Source organism: Aplysia californica, unplaced genomic scaffold, assembly GCF_000002075.1.
Source record: "Aplysia californica isolate F4 #8 unplaced genomic scaffold, AplCal3.0 scaffold00121, whole genome shotgun sequence".
In the NCBI taxonomy this organism is placed as follows: Eukaryota; Metazoa; Mollusca; class Gastropoda; order Aplysiida; family Aplysiidae; genus Aplysia; species Aplysia californica.
This window is the reverse complement of record NW_004797391.1, coordinates 1308715-1330458: the sequence shown is the minus strand read 5'-3', so window position 1 is coordinate 1330458 and position 21744 is coordinate 1308715. Positions and strand designations below refer to the sequence as shown.

At 40.2% G+C, this 21744-nt stretch overlaps 1 protein-coding gene across 1 annotated transcript in view; it reads left to right on the top strand.

Moving 5' to 3' along the window:
• Window positions 1–21539, top strand: part of LOC101863427 (flagellar attachment zone protein 1) — a 32830-nt gene extending 11291 nt beyond the window's left edge. The window contains exons 10-16 of the mRNA XM_013081220.2: window positions 6628–7317; window positions 12961–13115; window positions 14474–14696; window positions 15697–15939; window positions 18925–19088; window positions 20318–20353; window positions 21071–21539. Coding sequence (XP_012936674.2) covers window positions 6628–7317; window positions 12961–13115; window positions 14474–14696; window positions 15697–15939; window positions 18925–19088; window positions 20318–20353; window positions 21071–21358 — 1799 coding nt within the window. The 3' untranslated portion in view covers window positions 21359–21539. The remainder of the gene's footprint in view (window positions 1–6627; window positions 7318–12960; window positions 13116–14473; window positions 14697–15696; window positions 15940–18924; window positions 19089–20317; window positions 20354–21070) is intronic.
• The last annotated feature ends 205 nt before the right edge of the window (window positions 21540–21744 follow it).

Below are 21744 nucleotides of genomic sequence, written 5' to 3'. Positions count from 1 at the left end.
ACGAGTCAAGGGATATAAGCTTGGAGATCCTAGAGGAGCTTAAAGCCTTTCGAAAGTACAGTGAGAACAACTTTTCTGAAATTAAATATGAGATTAAGAACTTTAGAGCAAAGTTGGAGCGCTTCGAGATAGAAATAGCTTCAATAAAAAATTCAGTTAGTGAAATTAAGGAACAGCAGCACGTGCAATATCTTGACATAGAAGAAGTTGACTCGAAATGTGCTGCACTGCAGGATAACGTTAGAAGATTGGAAGGGGAGATGGAAAAGGCAGAAAGGTACAGTAGGAGGGAAAATTTAATGTTCTATGGTGTGCCGGAGGATTTGAGGGAGGAGCCGCAAACAGCAAGAACAAAGGTAGTAGAAATACTTGGAAAAGTGACGGAGAAAAGCTGGGAAGATCGTGATTTCACACGGGTGCATAGAGTGGGGCCCAAGAGGCAGAAGGACCGCCCCAGGCCTATTATTGCAAGATTCCAATATGCGGAGGACAAATTCCTTGTTTTGGGTGCAAGAGAGGAACTAAAGGAGCAGGGGGTGAGTGTCGCCGGTGATCTTACACCGCGGCAAAGAGAAGAACTTAGAGACCTGAGAGCAAAGGGGAAACGTGGTTTTTAAAAAAATGGAAGACTTCACGTGGAAGACGTCACCCATACACAAACACAACACGGCCAGCAGTCACCACCACAGGACAACAGCCAGCCGCGCCGACCCGAGCCCCGTGGGCAACGACAGCAACAGAGGGTCACCCGCAGTCAGTCGGGGAGCGGTGATGAGGCAACGGGGGGCAGGGACGGTGGTGTGGCCACAAGGAGACAGCAGGGTCAGTCTTTGGCTTCAACAACAGCAAAAGAATAGGAACACGGCCGGCCCAGACTTGCAACAACAATAAATAACACCCAAGCAATGTTTTTAAAAATTATGTGTTGGAATGTTCATGGCATATCACAAAAATTGTTTAACCTTGATTTTGTCCACTTTTGTTCGTCGTATGACATTTTTGCTTGCTCTGAGGTCTACTCATGTAGTGAAGAAAAATTGCTCCTCGCTTTTCCCCAGTACAATATTTACTCTGCAAAACGTGAGCACGGGTTGGGTGGGGGTGTTGTTGTTTTTGTTCGTCGGTCGTTAGGGACCCAAGTCACAAAGCTAGAAATTTCTATGAAAGAATGTGTTTGTTTACTGTTGAAGGAGACCTGTTTACAAACAGATCGTAAAGTGGTCCTATGCTTCCCCTACCTCCCTCATGAATTTTCGCCTGTGTTTGATAATGAAAAGGTTAAAGGTGTACAGTCTCTTGTGAAGACATATCATGATATTAGCGATAAGTTAGGAGAAGTTGAGTGGTTAATCGGAGGGGATCTGAATGCAAGGACAGGACGTTTAGATGATAACTTTGTTGAAAATAACGTACATGAACTTTTGTCTGGTTTTGAAGAAACATATGATGTTTTAGAAGAAATTTGTACCCAAAGAAAGTCACGGGACGCTTCCTTTACAAATAGTTATGGAAAGCAATTAGTTAGTTTCTGTAAAGAAAATTCATTGTACACTGCGAATGGCAGGACACCGGGAGATGAGGAAGGGAATGTCACATGCATTGCTAATAAGGGAAAAACAATTGTTGATTATGTTATTGTGAGCAAGGGAATGTTTGAGAAGATCTTTAGTTTTTCTGTCATGCCAAGGCCAGACTCAGATCATTTCCCACTGTCAGTGTTGTTTAAAATTTACATTGAACATGATGACACTAGTGAAAATGTTGAATGTGAGATTGAACTTAGCCGGTTGTTGCGGCTCACGTGGAAAGAAACAATGAGAAGCACTTATGTTGAAAAGCTTGAATCATTATTAAATGAAGAACATGATATGTTTTTGTCATATTTAAGTCTCAATGATGTCGACTCTGCCTGTAATGTTTTACAACAATGCATTAAAATATCAGCAGGAGACATGCAAACCAATAAGCAAAAGAAAGGAAAGCATAGTAAGCTTCATCAACCATTGTGGTGGGATAACGAATGTGAAAGGCTAAAGAGAGTAAAATATCTTCACCTCCACGATTTCCACAGAACAAACAGCTCAAATGATCTGGATAAATTCCTTGAAGCAAAGAAAGACTTTAAGGAGATGTGTGCGTTAAAAAAGAAAATCTGTGATGCCCAGACAGTAGAAAGTTTAAAACAAGACCTTGCTGATAAACGATCAAAACCATTTTGGCAAAAGGTTAATAAAATGATGCGTACTCATGGCTCATTTAATGCGGCTAAGGCCACACCAGAGCAATTTTATTGTCATTTTAAAGACTTGCTAAATCCCAGAAATAATGAATCATCAGAGGATTTATTACAGACACAAGTTGATCATGAAGTAGTTTTGACAAATGAGGATTTAGACACAAATGAATACCTGTATGATAATGAAATCACGACTTCTGAAGTTCAAAGTGTTCTGAGAAAACTGAAGAAAGGAAAGGCTAGCGGATGTGACGGGATTGGTCCTGAATTCTATTCTAATGCATGTCCTTCCTTGATAACATACCTGTGTTTGTTGTTTAATGTCATTTTTAACACAGGGAAGTACCCAAAAATGTGGTGTCAAGCACTAATACATCCTATCCTCAAGAAAGGAAGTCCTTCAGATGCAAACAACTACAGGGGCATTGCACTTCTAAATATATTATCCAAGATAATGTCTAGTATATTGCATTCACAACTAGCGGAATGGGCCTAGCAGACCAATGTAATTCCCGAATCGCAAGCAGGGTTTCGTAAAGGTTATAGCACTATCGATCATATCTTCTCGCTTCAATCAATAGTCCAAAAGTACCTTTCAAAGAAACGTGGGCGCTTCTATGTACTTTTTGTTGATTTTTCCAAAGCATTTGACTGCGTCCCCCATGAAAAACTGTGGGCAGTCTTGAGGAAAAGAGGCTTGAGAGGAAAAATGTTAACATTACTACAAAGTATGTACTCGGAAGTTATGTGCTCTGTCCGTACTGGCCAGCATGAAATTACAGAATATTTTAATTGCTTGTCTGGTGTTCGTCAAGGATGTATTCTTAGCCCACTTTTGTTCAATATGTATATTTCTGAATTTGAATTGATGTTGAAAAACAGTGTTGTTAAAGGAGTTGAGCTATTAAGCAATGATGAACAAACCCGCAATTTAATGTACGCAGATGACATGTGCTTATTTTCAGATAATATTGTAGACATGCAAAGGAAGATCAATTGTTTGGAGAAGTATTGTAACCAGTGGGGACTGTCTGTAAATTTGGAAAAGACAAAGATGATTGTTTTTAGAAATGGAGGCGTGCTAAAGAGCTCTGAAAAATGGTTTTACAAAAAGAAAAGCATAAACGTAACCACGTACATAAGCTACCTAGGAGTGATATTTTCTTCCCGCTTGTTATGGTCAAAATGTATAGAAAACTTATGTTGTAAAGCAACAAGGCTCACGTCTAGAGTGAGATGTCTAAGTAAAAGATATGAGCGCTTGAATGTCCAAACTCTGTTCAACATTTTTGACATCAAAATTAAGCCATTACTTTTGTACGGTTGTGAAGTATGGGGGGTGAAGAAGTATGATAAAATAGAGCAGGTGCACATTAAATTTATTCTGCAAGGCCGTCCTAAACATTGGTAGAACGTCCGCAAACATTTTGGCAATGGGGGAATGTGGACGTCATTATTTGTATGCCACTTATCATCTACGAGCAATAAAATATTGGTATAAATTACTGGTAATGGATAATAATAGGTATGCTAAGAAATGCTATTTGCAAGCGTATGCACATGACCAAAATAATCGGTACAGCTGGGCCACTGACATGAGGAAACTTTTATGAACAATAGGGTTTGGATATGCGTGGATTTTTCAAAATGTTGGTGATAAGAATATTTTCCTATCTCAAGTAAAGGAAAGACATAAATATTAGTCACCAGGACTGGCGTTCTAGGGTGTCTGGCGTTTATCATGAGTACCTGGACTTCCACCCTACATTAAGCCCTGCACCGTACCTCTCATTCACCATCTCTGCAAGAGGTAGAAGGATCCTTGCATTACTCAGAACTTTCAGTTTGTCGTTGAAAAATAATCTGTTCCGGTTGGGTATTGTCGACAGTAATCGTTGCCTCCAGTGTGATGAAAAGTATGTAGAAAATGAATTCCATGTATTGTTCAGATGTTCACGATATAATGAAATACGAGAGCAGCTTTTACCAGAGTGCGTCAGACTTCAGACACCCGAAGGGCCAATGTCTAAGCTCAATGGCATATTAGACTGTTCAGATGAAGTCCATTCTAAAAAGATAATCTCATTCCTAAATTATGTTGTTATACGGACACGTCTGTCCTAGGGAAAAGGTATTCACTCGCATATGTAACTCTGTATCTACTGTAATGGGTACTATTTTATATGTATATGTGTATGAAAAAGACAATGGTATTCACTTCTCAGAGTGAAACATGTCCCGATTTCTCTCGCTGCCTCATTCATAGCACTGTGTGGAAGTTCTATTTCTATTTGATCTTATGAATGTATGTATGTATGTATTTATGTAAGTATGTATGTATGTATGTATGTATGTATGTATGTATGTATGTATGTATGTATGTACGCATGTACGTATGTACATATGTACGTATGTACGAATGTACGAATGTACGTATGTATGCAAGTATGTGTGTGAGCAGGAGTGTGTATGAGTGTATGTGCGTGCGTGCGTCACGTGCGTGTGTGCGTGTGTGTGTGCGTGTGTGCGTGCGTGCGTGCGTGCGTGCGTGCATAGGTGTATGTGGGCGTGCATGTCCAATTTATGTTAAACATCCAATGTGCTGCACCAATGTATGTAATTGTCGAACCATATGTTAAAATATGTGGATGTATGGGCCAAAGGCCTTTCAAATCAATAAATCATTTTGAATCTTGAATCTCAGACGACGTCAGCTTATTTCAAGTAAGCTTCAAGTTATTTCCTGCTTCTCAGTGTGACCTCATCCAAGGGCGTGCTACTTCCTTAACTTTTAATTATCTTGTCCCCATAGTAACGATAAGAGTCATGTCCCTTGACATCATATGATCCCATGGGGGTGTACAGTTTTCTGTTCGTTCAGTGAAGCAGGCTTGAACGGGTTCAACATTTTTTTTTCTCAAGATCGGTGGTAGGTGGTTGAATTGTACTCTGGTTGTGGTTTGCTCCATCTTTCCTATCAAACATCTATCATCCTTATCTCTCCTCCTCCTCTTCCCTTTTTTTTTGGTATGTTTCTCCTTTGTAACCATCTCTAATTTGTTGCACTTTGACTGCCGGGCCCCGGGAATACCCCTGGAATTTGAGGAAATCTGTAAATTGCCCTGTGAAAGAACTGCGAAAATGCATAAAAGTTCTCGAATATTTGAAAACCAAATCCGATAACGTCTTTAAGTTCATTTTTGCTGATCGTGATTGCGATATTAATTTGGGTGTTCCCGGTCTGAGAGTACGTTTCACACAAACAGGCGGCTATGAGGCTATGACGGCTAGCGGATGTGTATAGTATAGGCCTATGTGATACCGAGGCTCGATCGGGAGAATCAATATCTACTTTCGCTTTCGTTACCAGTCAGAAATTTGTTGGTAATTGCCTGATAACGCAACATTAAAATTTGTCACAAACTGGTTGTGCATTACAAACGTGGTGTCGCCATGAAAATAAATAAATATGCGTCACTGTGCTGTCACTTGTGGGAAAAAAAGAAAAAAAGAAAACAAAGTTATATATACAAGCGTCTTGTCGGGCTCGCCATTGTGACCGGTCAGTGAACCTGTGTGCGTTCTGCTGCGAAGTACAGGACTCAGGAATGGGGGAGATTATTGATTTTTAGAAAAAAGATACATTGGGGGGCTGAACGCAACACCAGAGGACAAAAAGCTGAACTGAACTTGGAAGCATACTTTTAATGTTTAGAATTTTGATTACCATTACAGCCCTCTGCAAAGTACAGTAAAGTGCGTGTTGGTGCCGGCCTTTTGGCACTTGTGAGGAATCAGGATCCCTCATAACTTGTAAGCGTGTTATTGAACTTAAGTGTTTGCATTTCATTGGATGGGTGACAGTAAATTATATCTCTGTATTTTAGCTTTCCGATCGAGATTCGCAGATTTTCAGTGTCTTCATCTTGCCATCCCTCAGTTCTTACACCTCTCACACGGAATAGGGCTTAGGCTCTTCAAGTTATTACTGGTACTCTTCTTTGAGTTGGAGCAAAAAAAAAATTTCTTTCACGTTTAAATTATTATATGAATTATGACACCCAGACTGGTTCATGACAGTCGATATTCTGGTTCTAGGCCTTTTCTCAGGCTCAAAACAAGATTCAGTTTTATATAGTTTATAATATATGCAGGCGAATATGATGAGAGGAATATAAAAATAAGTAAGAACAGACTGAAATACTTAAGTGGCACGAGGCTACAGTGCAACACTACAGTGCAACCCCCCCCCTCCCGGAAAACTGAGAAGCCGGGTTGGCAGTCACCCTGCCTAATTGCGTTGCGAGCGCTGTAAAACTTACTACAAACAACTAAAGTAACCAAGAATGAGGAGTCCCATGAAATTGAGCCCTTCTTTTTCCTCTCCTCAGCCTGTCCATCGGAAGGGGAGACAATGGCCACTGTGATAGACATCAAGCTGAAGGAGGTGGAGGGCCTGTTGAGCCTGGTCACCGCTGAAAGAAACGAACTGCTGGACCAGCTGGAAGAGTGGAAAGGAAAATCCTCCGCCGCGTCTGTCAATCTGCGGAATGTTCAAGAAGAAAACCAGCTCCTGCTGAGTCACCTCAAAGCTTTGAAAGCGTCGTTGCCTCGCAGCGAGAAACGGATCCCGCTTGCTGATGTGCCTGTGAACGAGGAAAAGCTTCTCTCCCAAGCGGCTGTGAAGAATTCCAGTGTGCGGAAAAAGCTGCATCCGTCGTTAGAGGATGCTAACAGGCTGGACAAGAGCAAAAGTAGAGTGCACGCCGGTGGTAAAGACAGTTCTGAGGATAGTCTCACAGCGCAGAACAACAGCTGTTTAGAGGCTCCGAGGAGTACGGATAAGGAGAAAGATCTGGGTTGTACGGAGCAAGAAGTTCCTGACATAAGCCTCTTCACTGGTGAAGAGGCGGAATCTCCAGCAGGATCTTGTAAGAGCAGCAGCTCTCATGACTTGTCCCAAGCTGCCTCAGTTCTCTCTCGGACAGACGTAGCATCGTTCAAGCAGGCAAATTCGGGGAAAAGTAAAAGCACGAAGGCCAGGAGCAGTCATGTGGAAGACGTGTCGCTTGTTGGATCTGGTGAGTGACCGCTGCTTTGTTTCTGTGTACTTTGTGTTTGTTCTGTGTTCACTCGCGGCTGTTGCCTGGTGTTGGGTGCTGTAACTGAATATCGACAACAGCAGAATAGGCCAACTGTGAGAAAATGCTATTTGAAAATAAAATTTAAAAAACACAAGCTTTATATTGAAAACATTTTTTTAACCCAAGAAAAGTTTGTTTGCTTTAAATTTCAGCGGAAACAGATAACTTTAAGTGTGTTTTTGACTGTTACTTTTGATTTTAGGCAAAAAGTCATTCCTTGTTTTTTTGTTTTAAAAAAAGTAAGACTAGACAGGGAAAAATGGCCTTGAAACTTACCGTTGGCCACTCATTTATATGTCAACATTTCATTAACTAATTTTTGGTTGCTGTAAAACGGGTTAGTTATTAGAAGTAAAAAAAAATGTCTCTCCCAAGGGTTCAGTCTTTTAGAAAGCCCCTGATCTCTTTGGATAGGTATACAAACTTCCCAAATAGGCTCAACTTTTGAGATTTTTGGTGGGCTGTTGGCTGATGCTCTGGCGTGGTTTGCTCCTTTTTTCCTATCAAACTTCCGTCGTCCTTGTTTGCCCTCTTTCTTTTTTGTGTTTGTTACTCTCTTGTAACACTTCTAATGTTTGGCACTCATATGACCTTATTATTGTGATGCAAGTGCCGTAAAACTCTAACTAAAACTTAAACTGAAATTTGTGTGCAGTATTAAGCTTATTTACTGTCCTTTTTCTGTAGCTCTTGTTGATACTAATTTTTTTTTTTTTTAAATAGTGCATTTTAACATTGCTTTGATTTTTGTTACTTGCCAACTAGACTCTGAACGAGAAGTCCTGCTTTTTTCAAGGACTTGAAACAGAAATTTGCTGCTGGTTGTGGCAAGTTGCACACAACATGTGGGTGGCTGGCGGGCGCTCTGGTGTGTGTTTGCTCCATCTTTCCCATCAAACATCATGTCATATGATTTTATCCTTATCTCTCCTCCCCCTTTTCTTTGTATGCTACTCTCTAGTAATATTTCTAATCTTCAGCTCTCGTGTATTTGTGTTACAAGTCCTGCAAAAAAATTACTAAAGCTGAAACTGTTCTGCATGAAATGCCTAGTGAAAGTTCAACAAAGTTTTAAAAAAAAATTGGATTACAATGTAAATGTTGTTTCCTCATGGGATCAGATTCTCTGAAATTTCAAATTAGTTTTTGCTTGTTTAAAAAAAATTAATATTTATTATTTTGCATAAATAACACTTTGCCATCATATTTTGTGGAAAATCCAAAGAAACTGGGTGGAAAACGTCGATTTTACCTCCCAGTTTCTGTGGATTTCCCCCCCAAATGCCTTTGTCTTTGATAGCAAGAATTTTTACTATATGAACCTTGTGATGGCAGAGTGGTAAAAGCTTTTTAAAATTTTTGTTCTTGTATTTTTGGCACGTACGCATGATACAGGCAGCTGCTCACAAAGGTTAACGTGAGCGTCGCACGGTTTCAAATAGGTCTAAGGAGACAAGTTTTTAAAATCATTTTAGCGAGCTAGCTGGCTGCTCTGGTGTGGATTGCTCCTTCTCTATCCTATCAAACACTATCGTCTTTTTATCTGTCCTCTTTCTTTTCTTTGTATGTTACTCTTTTGTGATACGTCCAATCCTAGGCACATAATAAAATATATGACCTGTTTATTATGTTGCAAGTATGGTTAACTATTACTCAAACTTTAAAAAAAATTTAAAAAATCGGCAGCTAGTGAGGGTATTGTGCTCTGTGGGTATTATCAGTAGATTTGAACATTCCTTTATAAAGGAATGGGGGTCTCCTGCTCTCGTACTTCTTCAGTGTTGCTGTTATCTTGGTCTTCTCTCGGGTAAAGTGGGTGGTTAGTGGGTGCCCTGGTGTGGTTTGCTTCTTCTTTCCTATCAAACATCTATCGTCTTCATCTCCCCTTCCTTTTTTGTGTTTGTTCTTCTCTTGTAACACCTCTAATCTTCGGCACTTGTATGACTCACAGTATGACCTTATTGTGTTGCAAGTGCCGTAAAACTCTTACTCAGACTACAGCAGATCGCGGGCAGGCGCCTCTCATAGGCTCTGTTCTTTTCTTCCTTCCGTTTCTGTCTGTCTGTCTGTCTGTCTGTCTGTCTGTCTGTCTGTCTGTCTGTCTGTCTGTCTGTTTTTTCTTTTCTTGGCACGGCTGTTGTATGTGTCGATGTGCTTTGGCTTTCTCCGTCAGACAAAAGCCCTTTGGGTGGTTGGTGGGTGCTCTGGTGTAGTTTGCTCCTTATTTTCTATCAAACTACTATCGTCCTTTTCTGTCCTCCTTTTTTGTGCCTGTTACTCTCTTGTAGCACTTCAAATCTTCGGCACTTGTATGACCTAACTGTGTTTCAAGTTACGTAAAACGCTTACTGAAACAAATAAAAGACAATGACCCTTACAGTGCACTTGTAGCTTTTAAGAAGTCTTGGCTTCCCCAATCATACAAATTAGGGGGTGTGGGTGTTTGGCGGGTGCTCTGGTGTGGTTTACTCCTTCTTTCCTGTCAAACATCTATCGGATGTCCTTATCTCCCCTTCTTCTTTTTTGTGTTTTTTACTCACTTGTGACACCTCTAATCTTCTGGTGCTCATATGACCTCATACAGTTGCAAGCGCCGTAATACCTCTACTAAAGCTTTAAAAAAACATCTATCGTCCTTTTTTTGCATTTGTTACTCTCTTGTAACATTTCTAATCTTTGGCACTTATGTGACCTTATTGTGTTGCAAGTGCCGTAAAACTCTTACAAGAACTAAACTTCCATCTATCGTCCGTATCTCTTCTTTTTTTCTTTGCATGTAAATGTTACTCTAGTACTCTAGTAACTCCTCTAATCTTTGAAACTTATATACAACCTATTTGTTTTTTAAGTGCCATGTAAAGCTCTTATTACTAAAACCAAAGCCGTCTGTCTTTCTTTTCCCTTCACAAATGACTTATTGTGTCGCTGTGCTTGTTCTCTCTCCTCTATCAGATAAAGACCCTCCCAGTATACTGTCAGCATTTATAGTCTTGACATCCCTGTCTGTGGGTGGTTGGCAGGTGCTCTGGTGTGGTTTGCTCCTTCTTTTCTATCGAACTTCTATCGTCCTGATCTCTTCTCCTTTTTTTTTTTGTGTGTATGTTATTCTCTTGTAACACTTTTTATCTTCGGCATTTATATATCATTTTACCTTATTGTGTTGCAAGTGCCGTAAAACTCTTACCGAAACTAAAACTAAAGCTCTTATTACTAAAACTAAGACCGTCTGTCCGTCTTTTCCCTTCACACAAATGACTGTCATTGTGTATGATGTGCTAGATGTTTCTTCTCTATCAGATAAAGGCCCTCCCAGTATAATCTGTCGGCGTTTTAGAAGTACTTGTTGTTTGTTGTTGTTTTCAAATCCCTTTAGCAGCGAGCATTTCGTTCTTGGCAGCACAGTGCCCCCCCCCTCTCAAGTAACCACATGTCCTTGTCATCTGGTCAACGCCAGAGTAGAAGTACTTAAAAGTCTTGACATCCCTGGCCTTACAATGATGATGAACTGCTGTATACTTGAAATCTTTGATATATTATGGCTTTTTCTTTTGTCCCTTTACCCATCAGACCGTCAAGGGAGTGTCTGGGGTCGGTGGCTCTTGACACGCGTCATCATCCTTTGTCCCTTCTTGTGGCCTGTTGGTATTTCCTTGATGGTGATAGTCTATATTCTGCGCCTGCTTCCCGCAGCTTTGCGGCCGTCTTACTTAAGTACGTACAGCTTTGTTATAAGTCTCTCTGTTTGTAGATTGGTAGAAACGACAGCTCATTTTCTATATCACGCACGGTTCATGTCTTTGGAACTTAATTTTAACAATTTGATGTGCGCATGTTTGACTTTTCAAAAAATGTTGTTGAGCACTTAATTAAATGAATTCTTCTGAACTTTTTTGTTTTTGTTTTTGTTTTTGCTTTTGCTTTTGTTAAACTTTTTTCTTCAGTATAACACAAGACAGAGATAGGAATTGCCCAAGTTGTCAGGCATTCCTAATTGTTTCTTAATGAGTAATTATAGAAAAAGAATATTTAGGTTGTAAGTTGCGAATAGTTGGTGGGTGCTCACGTGTGATTTGCTTCTTCTTTCCTCTCAAATGTCTATCGTCTGTATCTCTCCTCCTTCTTTGGTTTGCATGTTACTCTCTAGTAACTCCTCTAATCTTAGTCACTCATGTAACCTCTTTTGTATTGCAAGTGCTGTAAAACTCTTACTAAAAATGGTTGCATGATTTAATTCTTAATAAACTGCGCACCAGTTCATCGGATGTAGGACATTGCTTGGTCGGTTACGGTCAAAACAAAAATTTTAGGAAAACTTCACCAAATCCATCTTATTAATAATCAACACCATTCTTATTTTGTTGAGCATTCTTTCCTACTCAGTTTTGAGACAAAATTGTCAATTTCTGTTCTTTCCTACTCAGTTTTGAGACAAAATTGTCAATTTCTGTTCTAAAGATACTTAACCGGATTTTGAGCCTTATTGGAAGAGTGTGTGTGTGACATGTAGCGATTGTTTAAAAATTATTTTTTTTAAAGCAATCTGAATAGTCTATTTACATCTTTGAACTTTAAACTCAATTCCCTATTTTGAATGGGGAGATTCCTCCACTTTGCCTCAGAAAGCTGCCATTGTACAGTGAAGAAGCTTCGAGGTCAGATGCGTAACACACTGGGTGACCTCGAGATATGTATTTCTTGTAAGGCACTTTGCTTATTTAAATTAGCTCATTCTGAAAAAAAAAAAATGCTAAACACAAAGATATTAAGTTTTATTTTTAAAAAATCTTTCGAAGAGATTCTGTGTCCCAGTGTGCTTTGCCCATCTCTTTCGCAGACCGCTCAAGAAGTATCTGCCAGCTTTTGGTTTATTTCTCGACAAGGCTCCAATCCATCGGCCAATCGGCCAATTTTATACAAGTTTGCAGTTACATGTTAGGATTTGTCCAATGAATGTTCAATTATCCAGTTTTCCTCTAGTTGGTTGTTACATCTAACAGGCCCTAGAGGGATACAGTTGGCTTTTGGAAAAAGGAATTGTTTTTTAAAGTTTTAGTAAGTGATTTACGGCACTTGCAACACAATAAGGTCATATAAGTGCCAAAGATTAGAGTTGCTACAAGAGAGTAACAAACACTAAAAAGAAGGAGGGGAGATAAAGACGATAGATGTTTGATAGGAAAGAAGAAGCAAACCTCACCAGAGCACCCTCCAACCACCCACAAAAGGAACTTGGATAAGAGATTACGGGTGTTTTTCACCCAGTAAAGTTTCGTATGTTTCAGTGAGCTTTAGTCTTGAGTTTGCAATTTTTTTTTTTTTCTTGAAAAATTGTTTCTGCTGAGTTGGAGAGATCTGGAAAACTGAAAACCGAAAGGGTAAGAAGACCGTGATCATAGATTTACTGGTTAAGTAATTACGAGACTCAAATACTGGTGGGTTTTTTTTTTTTAGTAGAGCGTTTTACGGCGCTCGCAACTGCATAAGGTCATATGAGCGCCAATACTGGTGTTTTAATGATTATATCAGTGACATTCTTCTGAAATGTTTATGTATTAATTTTGTGTGTTTCATTTCCATCAGATGCACCGAGTGAATGTTTGGGACCAGCTTGCAGCGAAAGGCTTCAGGAACTGACGTCTCTGAGACTGAAGGTCTGCCACATTCAGCAAGAGAAGAAACTTCTCACCAGCATAGAGGATGAACTAAGGGCTATTCTGCACAGCAGAGAGAGAGAGGTAAATCCTCCGGGCACTTAAGATCTTAACTAAGACCGTTTGTGTCACGACGTGGTAGAACCAGGCGCTCGTCAATTTTTGGGCTTGTAGAATTATTATTGGTGTCATCTTAAAGCTTGTTAAATTTATTATCTTTTGATGAAAATAATACCCATCTATCTTGAATAGAAGTTGAGATATTGGCAATTGAAAGAGGTGGGAACGCCTGGTTTCAGATGTAAAATTATCGAGAAAATGGCCGCCTAAGTTTGTTGATTTCCAAAGTTTGAGAATCCTTTGAAACTGTAAATTTACATTTGTTGTCCCTTTAATCAAAGTTATTCAGTAAATTCCACTCAGAAATGTTTTTAAATGGACATAAAAGGTGTTCTGCCAAAAAATAAAAATTTGAAAAAAAAAATGGTCAGACTGTCGGAAAAATGGCGATTTCTTCGGTTTCATTATTATGCTGAGCACCTGATTACACCACGATGCCTCACACTTGATATCGTCGGTCAGCTGTTCCGATGGACTAAGCCGAGTCCTGAAGTTGGAAATTTAGAATTCTATTGCGATTTTTGAATTTCTGGTATTGGTCGCATGTGCTGGGAATATGATTTTCTAAAATTCAAATTTTAGATGTTGATAAAAAGCAAGAAAAGATAAAGGGTAAATTATATAGGTACAGTTTTTAAAAGAATCTGGCCTTGAAACACAGAGATGAACAGCTTGTGAATAATATTTATATTATGAGCTCTGAATTTCTTGTTCTTGTTTTGCCGTCATGCATATCAGGACATTTCAGTTGTGAGTCGATGGGGTTACAATGCCCCCTCCGTTGTTCTCTGGTGTGTTCTGTTACTTTAAAAAAATCGTTTTTCCCAGTCCTATTTTTTTTTTTTGTGTGTTTTTTTTTAGCCTGTTGAACAGTTGTTTTCTTGGTGGTTTCATTTCCTGTGTGCAAAGTGAAGGAAACATAAGCTTGTAGAATGGCAAATATTTTGACCTCCTCTAAATTGGCAAGGAAAAGAATCATTAGCCGTGTGCGGTTGGAGGGTGCTGTGGTGTGGTTTGCTACTTCTTTCTTATCAAACATCTATCGTCCTTATCTCTGCTTCTTTTTTATGTTTGTTACTCTTTTGTAACACCTAATCTTCTGGCACTCATATGACCTTATGCAATTGCGAGCGCTGTAAAACCTCTACTAAAACTAAACTTATCTTGCCTTCTTTTTTGTGTTTGTTACTCGCTTGTAACACCTCTAATCTTCGGCACTTACATGACCTTGTTGTGTTGCAAGTGCCGTAAAACTCTTACTAAAACTTAAACTGTGTGCTTGCTTGTTTATAGAGAATGATTTATTTGATGATCTTTTCCAGGTGTCTGCTTTAATGGCATGGAATGAAAGACTGGCGCAGAGACTTAGTGACAAAAACGCTGCAAACGAAAGGTTGGAGGAGATGAACCTCAGCCTTCAGGCGACCTTGGAGAAGGAGATGCAGAACGCGTGGAAGTGGGACGTCGCTTGGGAGACGGCGGTCTCCGACTACCGCGGCTGTATGGAAATGCTTAAGGCCGCTAGGCAGGACAATGACTCGAAAGGTGAGAGAATCCACCACTCTGAACTGCTTCCTTTTTTTTTTCTTCTTCTTCTTCTCCGCTTGTACCGCCGGTGGGTGTCGCGGGGACACACGGACATCGTAAAGTTTGGTGATATGATACTGGGGACAGGCAGGGGATGGAAAAGACTGGGATAATTAATATAGGAAGGTTTAAGAAAAAAAATTTCTTTTAAAGAACCCCTGATTGGCAGACCCTTATTGTCACCATATATTTGGCTTCAGATTTGGCACTTAAAGAAGAAAGTGTTCTCCTTTGTGTGAAAATGTTCAACTTAAAAAAAAAGAACAACCTTAAAAAACCATTACTCGTGGGTGGTTGGCGGGTGCTCTGGTGTGGTTTGCTCCTTCTTTCCTATCAAACGTCTATTGTCCTGATCTCTTCTCCTTTTTTATATTTGTTACTCTCTTGTAACACCTCTAATCTTCGGCTCTTATATGACCTTGTAGTTTTGCAAGTGCCGTAAAACTCCCACTAAAGCATAAAACCATTACTCCAAGCAAACAAGGCCTGGTGCCTGTGGTGTAGTGGTTTGGTGCTCTGTCGCTGCTTGCAGAGAGCTTTGGTTCGATTTCATTGTGGGGAGAATTTTTGTGAAGTATATTCCTGGTTTTTTTACAAGGGTGTGACATCATTCTCAGCTCGGGTTGACCTTGACTGGCAGGGTGTAAGCCCACTTCCGTGATGATGTATGATATGGCAATTGGGAAATTAAACACTTACGTTCTTTTCAAATTCTAAAAAAGCGGGTGGTTGGAGGGCACCACTGGTAGGTCCTACTTTCCTCACTTTTCCTCTGTTGTTTCTGTCTATCTGTCTTACTTTTCCCAGCACTAAATAACCATTATTTGTGTCGATGTGCTTCTCTTTACTCTAACAAACAAAACAAAAGGAAAACAAAAGAGAAGGTTCCTTTTGCTAGCACTCTGTCTTGCCTTTTGTGCGAAATTGAGTTAATGACTTGTGACCGAAATCCTTTCAGATGCAGCGATTGAGCAGATGAGACATGTTGTGACGGCCCTGGAAACAGAGGCCCAGTCCTCGAAGCAGCAGCTGTGCTCAGCCAGGCTTCAGCTGAGGGAGTACGAACTCCATATGGAAGAAATGCAACTCCAGTTCCTGTCGGAGGAGGGGCAGGGGGCCCCCGTGGTCATGCGGAGCACGATGGAAGACCCATCGCTCGGCGACGGCAACGGCAACGCCAGCAGATTGGGCGACCCAACGGGTGTGTTTTCTTTGGTGATAACGCCAGTAAATCCGCCTTGTCGTTTAGTTAGAGTTGTAAAGTCTCTGACGCACTTCCTGAGAGGGAAGCTCACCGGGAAAAGTAAGTATGGTGCGCCCGCGCATTTTTTTCTTCTTTCACTGGATGTTGTCCCCTTGGAAAGTTTTCTCTAACATGGTGGAGTGGAGGCATTTCGTCCCGACGCGAGACGCGAGGAGAAGGGAGCGAGGGACTCTTTTTATATATAGAAGGTTTGTCGTTTTGATGAGAATGTCTCATCAAAGTTTTGTTTCGTTCTCGGAAGGGACTTGTGATCCAAGCAAGAACAAGTCGCGACCTCAGTGCTTTCTTGTGGTATTCCGTTTTTTTAAACAGTGAAGATGTGACTTACATCTTCTTAAGACTTTGCAGTCACACTGCCAGCAGTACAAAATACCCAACCGCTGGGGCAGTGCCACTGACCGAAGTTGTCTTTAGGCCATGCCATTCTCAAAGGGGGGATATTAACATGTTCTTATGCACAGTAGAATTGTAAATGGGTTGATTTATCAATGTCATGCTCGTACTGTGCTGGACCAACATAAGGGGAGCTGCTGTTTTTTCTTTCCTCATCTTTAGTATCGTTATTTCCTCTACTTTTGTGTGTTTGTCACTCTCCTGTGAGCTGCTGTTTCCGGGGTGCCTTGATAGTCGTAAAACCTTACCAAAACAAACTCAACAAAGTTTTGTTTTGTTCTTGGAAGGGAATTGTGTTTCAAGTGACACCAAAAAGTTTCCTGTTCTGATGGACTGGGCCCAGTATGTTGAAATATATAAACAAAACACTGCAGTTTCCTCATTTGTATGGTTTTGTATTGGCTGCATGTTCTCCAGAAGTATTTTGTCGAAATTCTCAAACTCTAAATACCCCCCGGGGCAGTGCCACTGACTGAAGTGTCTTTAGGCTATTCCCAAAGGGGGGACATATCTCGTTCAAGCATAGTAAAATTGTAAATGGGCTGACTCATGTCACGCTCATAACTGTGCCTGATCTACAACAGGGAACTGCTGCTTTTTCTTTCCTGATCCTTACTATTGTCATTTCCCTCTACTTCTTTTGTATGTTTGTCACTCTCTTGTGACCTGCTATTTCCGGGGTGCCTTGATAGTCGAAGCAGACCTTGTGCTGTTGAAGCTAGAGAGGTGAAAACTTCTCTGTTGACACCCACCCCTTGGCGCTCATATGACCTTATACAGTTGCGAGCGCCGCAAAACCCTCTACTATAATGAAAAAGAAAGAAAAAAGTCGAAATTCTTAAGCTCTAAATGTTGGGAAAAGAAGAAAAACAAGGCAAGAAAAGATGAATAATAGTATAATAACTAGTAACAATTTTTTAAAGAAATGAAAGAGTTATTTCTCTCCCCTGAAAAAAAATTGTTTGCTTTCTGGGCTAAGAAAATTTGAATAGCTTGCCGGCATCTAAAAAAACGAGACCATGTCACTCCATTATTAAAAGAACTGCATTGGCTCCCTGTAAAAGAAAGAATAATATTTAAAATCTGCGTCATGTGTTTCAAATGTGTAAATACAACTGCTCCTTTTTTATCTACAAGAACTTATCAGTATATATAAACCAGGGAGAAATCTAAAATCATCAAACGATAACACCCTACTTGTGACACCTGTAAAATCATGCAAATCATATGGAGAGAGATCTTTCTCATATCTTGGTCCATTTATGTGGAACAGATTACCCATGAAACTAAGACAAATAAAAACACTTGATAGCTTCAAAAGACATCTTAAACATTTTCTGTTCCTACAGGCCTATCCTTCATAAGCTTTTAACGTTATCTTTCATTATAGTTGTTCTGTTCCTATGTCAGGATGAAAATAGTCTTTGTGTGTGTGTGTGTGTGTATGTGTGTGTGTGTGTGTGTGTGTGTGTGCATTAATGTATATTGCATGAGAAGAAAGGAAGTAGTAAGAAAGGTTTTTGAAAAATGGGTATTCCAATGTAAAGCGCATTGAGCTACTTTTTTTTGGAAATGCGCTATATAAATGTTATATATTATTATCATTATTATTGTTATTATTATTATTATTATATTATCTAAATCTTATCCTTTAGTTAGTCTCATAATCTCTAACTCTCTTCCTCAAATGGAACCTGACGGGGAAAGGTAAGAGTAAGTACGTATGTGTCTATTTCTGGATGTTGTGCCGTAAATGTTCATTTTGTTGTAATGAAGTGTTTACACCATCGTCGTGGAAGCGGTTTTCTTATGTCATGTAGCCTCTTGCATTTCATGAAATCTAAATGATAAGAGTCTTGACGTTCAACCTCTTCCCTTTGAGAAGGTATTCATCTTGTTCCTCTCTTTCCCCTGCTGCTGTGTTTTACCACTGGAAATGTTAGTCTCTACTTTACTACGTGCTATTTGCTTAATTTCAAAGCCTGCGGTATTTTTGTTTGTCTGTTTGCTTGTGCCAAGGTATTGTTATAGGCTTAAGATTTTACCTTTCGTTTATAAGATTATGTCTTGAAATATTAACTCTTGTTTTAGTATTTGGGGAAGAATAACCTTTGTTTGATGCTTTTGCAGATCACAAACTTAAAGTTAATGGGTGGTTGGCGGGTGCTCTGGTGTGGTTTGATTCTTCTTTCCTATCAAACATCTCTTGTCTTGTCTTTATCTCCCCTCCTTCTTTTTTATGTTTGTTACTCTCTTGTAACACCTCTAATGTTCTGTACTAATATGACCATATTGTGTTAGAAATGCTGTAAAACACTTACTAAAGCTAAAAAACTAAAGCAGATCACTAACTTAAAGTTATTACCATGTTGTTGCATATTTGCATTAATTATTGTTTGTAGTAGCACGACTTTTAGTTCAAAGTCAGAAAACATTTTTATGACGTTTGATTTTAAATTATGTTTCCCGCAGCAGATTTGTAATACAGTAATGAATGTGTATGCTTTTCTTTTTGACTTGTTTTATCAGAAGGGCCGAGAGACGGGGACTTTAATGTGACTCTGCACATGCGCGCGGCCGGTCTGGAGGCTCCCCCCCCACAAGTCTGTCCGCCCAGTGGCGCGGCTCACGGTGGTGAAGGCCTCGAGGAGTGGCAGACGAGGACAGCTGTGCCAGACTCCTACGACGATCTGGTTTGTTCATGATATATATACACTTTTGCTGGTGTGGGTGTGTGTGTCTATGTGTTTGTATGTGAGTTTCGTGTGAGTGAGTGAGTAGTCAGTGAGTGTGTGTGAGAGAGAGAGAGAGAGAGAGTTCCTGCAAATGCAGACATGGGCAAACTACGGCCCACCCGCGGCCCTCAGACCCTCTAGCAGTTTCAGTCCTGTCAGCGAGTCGATCAAGTAATTTATGAATAAATGAATGCCACCCACGGTGAATTGATCATTTATGGAAACAAAAAAAAGTTGTCAATACAGTCAATAGTTTCCCGCCCAATTGAAAAAAATGGCACTCGACTTTTGTCTCAGTACACTGTTGTAGAGTAGAGTAATCATGATGTAACATGATAAGTACCTACTTTCAGTATTTCATAACGAGTACTGTAATGGTCAGTACATCGGTATCGTTGAGAGCAAGAAAAGAGTAACACACACACACACACACAGAAGATAAACAACAAAGGTGTCTAGCCTACGGCAGCACAAGTCACAGTCATGTAAAGTTTAAGTCTTGTATTAAACTCTGGAACACAACCCGAGAAGTTGTTTCATTTATTATTGTTTAATGTTGTTGGTGTTCGCAAGTAGAATACACAACATACACCTTCTAGATGGAATGTTGCTATTGGGAGGAAAGAATTGTTTTGTTCTCCTTTGATCTAGTTTGTGGAAGGCCATGTAGAACATCTCTTCTTTCATTTGATTCTGTGGACTTATTTGACGAGTTAAAAACTTAAAGTTGGTCTGCGGTTGGTACTGCAAACAGTTAAAGGATACCGAATGACTGGCGAGCCTCAGCTCGGTCTGACGTTGTGTCCTTGGGAAAGGCACTTTACACGAACTTCCCACTTGGCTCGCTACTTTCGGAGACGGACCTTAAACTAGGAGGTCCCGCCCCTTAAATAACCTAATAGTTTTGATAGGGGCGTTAAACCTTCACCATTTCACCAAATGTCTGGTGACTGCAGTTTATGGTATATATTTGAAACTAAAATGATGGTGGTTCCATTCTGCTGAACTAAATTTTCTGTGAAGGGTTTATATTGAAAGTTTTTAAAAATTGTATTTGTTACAAGTTGAAATTTTGTTGCTATCGTGTGTATGACGTTTTAGCTTTTTTTTTTTTTGGAAATGTTTGCTTGATATTTGATTCCTCTCCTGACCTCTTTGACCATTTTCCCTTTTCTTTCTCTCTACAGAGAGGTGCAAGAGGAACTGTGCTGTACTTTCCATTGGTGAGTCTCGTTAAACACTTTCTCTCATGGCTCACATGTCCTATATTTTAGAATTATTGCTATAGCTTGTTCATTTTGTCTGCCTGCATTAAGAAAATTCTTGCTCATTTATTAATTTGCTAATGCGCACGTAACTGCAGGACAAAGTATAGTCTTGGTGAGGATACATCAACTTTTTTATGTTTTAGGTTATTACTTTTTACCCTCCTTCAGGCAAACTTCAAAGAAACTGCTCCTGGATTTTAATTTGCGGTGACCTCCATTAATGTGCATTAATTGTATTGGTCATCCAACTTTTAGATCCGCGTGCAAAGACCAGTGGAGATTAAAGAGAGATTTGTTTTTAACCCATTTTGACCGTGGACTCGTGAAAGTGAAGAAGCTATAGATGGCTTGGTTTATGTTGTATTGTGTAGTTAAATATTTGACAGGAAAAATGCGAGTTACATTTCTGCATGATGGACTGGGAAAATAGGTTTACTTGTTTTGATCTAATGACCCATTTGATGATGTTTTTGTCATTTTTAGATTTAGTACCGAAAGAGGGCCCCTGGCGCAGTGGGTTTACCCCCCTCGGAGATAAAGAGATAAATAAATGGACTTGAGACGTACATACTGCTGATGTGTTTCCTCACCACTGAATTTTTTGTTTCCTGAAAACAGTGGATTTAAAAACACTTAATATTTTTTCCCCACCTCTTCTGTAATGATCAACAGGACAAGAACGGCCCAGTGTATCCACCCCCTCGACTGTCTTTGGACGGCATTCCCTCGCGGCGTGTCTCCGGATCCTTCCCCGCCTCCCAAAGCTTCCACCGCGGCCACGACCTTGAGCTGCAGCCGCCAACGTCTTCCAGTTTCTCCCATCCAAACGAGGAAAACGTCCCGCAACAACTGGCGCCCACTCCCCAACCCGTTCGCTACGGTCTGCCAGTTGGTCGTCTTCAGCAAACTGTTTCTCTCGCATCACCACAGAAACACAGCAAAATATTCAGTAGGCCATAATAATATGTGGACCTTGACTGTTGCTAGCGTGCCTTAAGCTTCCTCTGTATGGTATAATATAACGAAAAACAAGGGAGGCAGTCTGCTTATATCATGACTGATATTGTTTCGTTGTTTCAGGAAGCAACATCCTTGCATTCCGGACCTGTGTCCATTGATGCTCCGTTGCTCTCTCCAAAATGCCGCTGAGGGTCTTTCCTTTGATTGTGCCAGTGCATGTCTGGTTGAACGTTCTTCTGTTCTTTCCTGCAAGGTGTGCCAGATTTTCCGCTACCTTTCTGTACTCCCTATGGCAGTGATAATAATACTGGTATCGGTTATGTTGACTTCTTCTCTGTCCTCCGAAAAGTGCAATCTGCTGGAATATTTGCATACGAGCGGTCGCT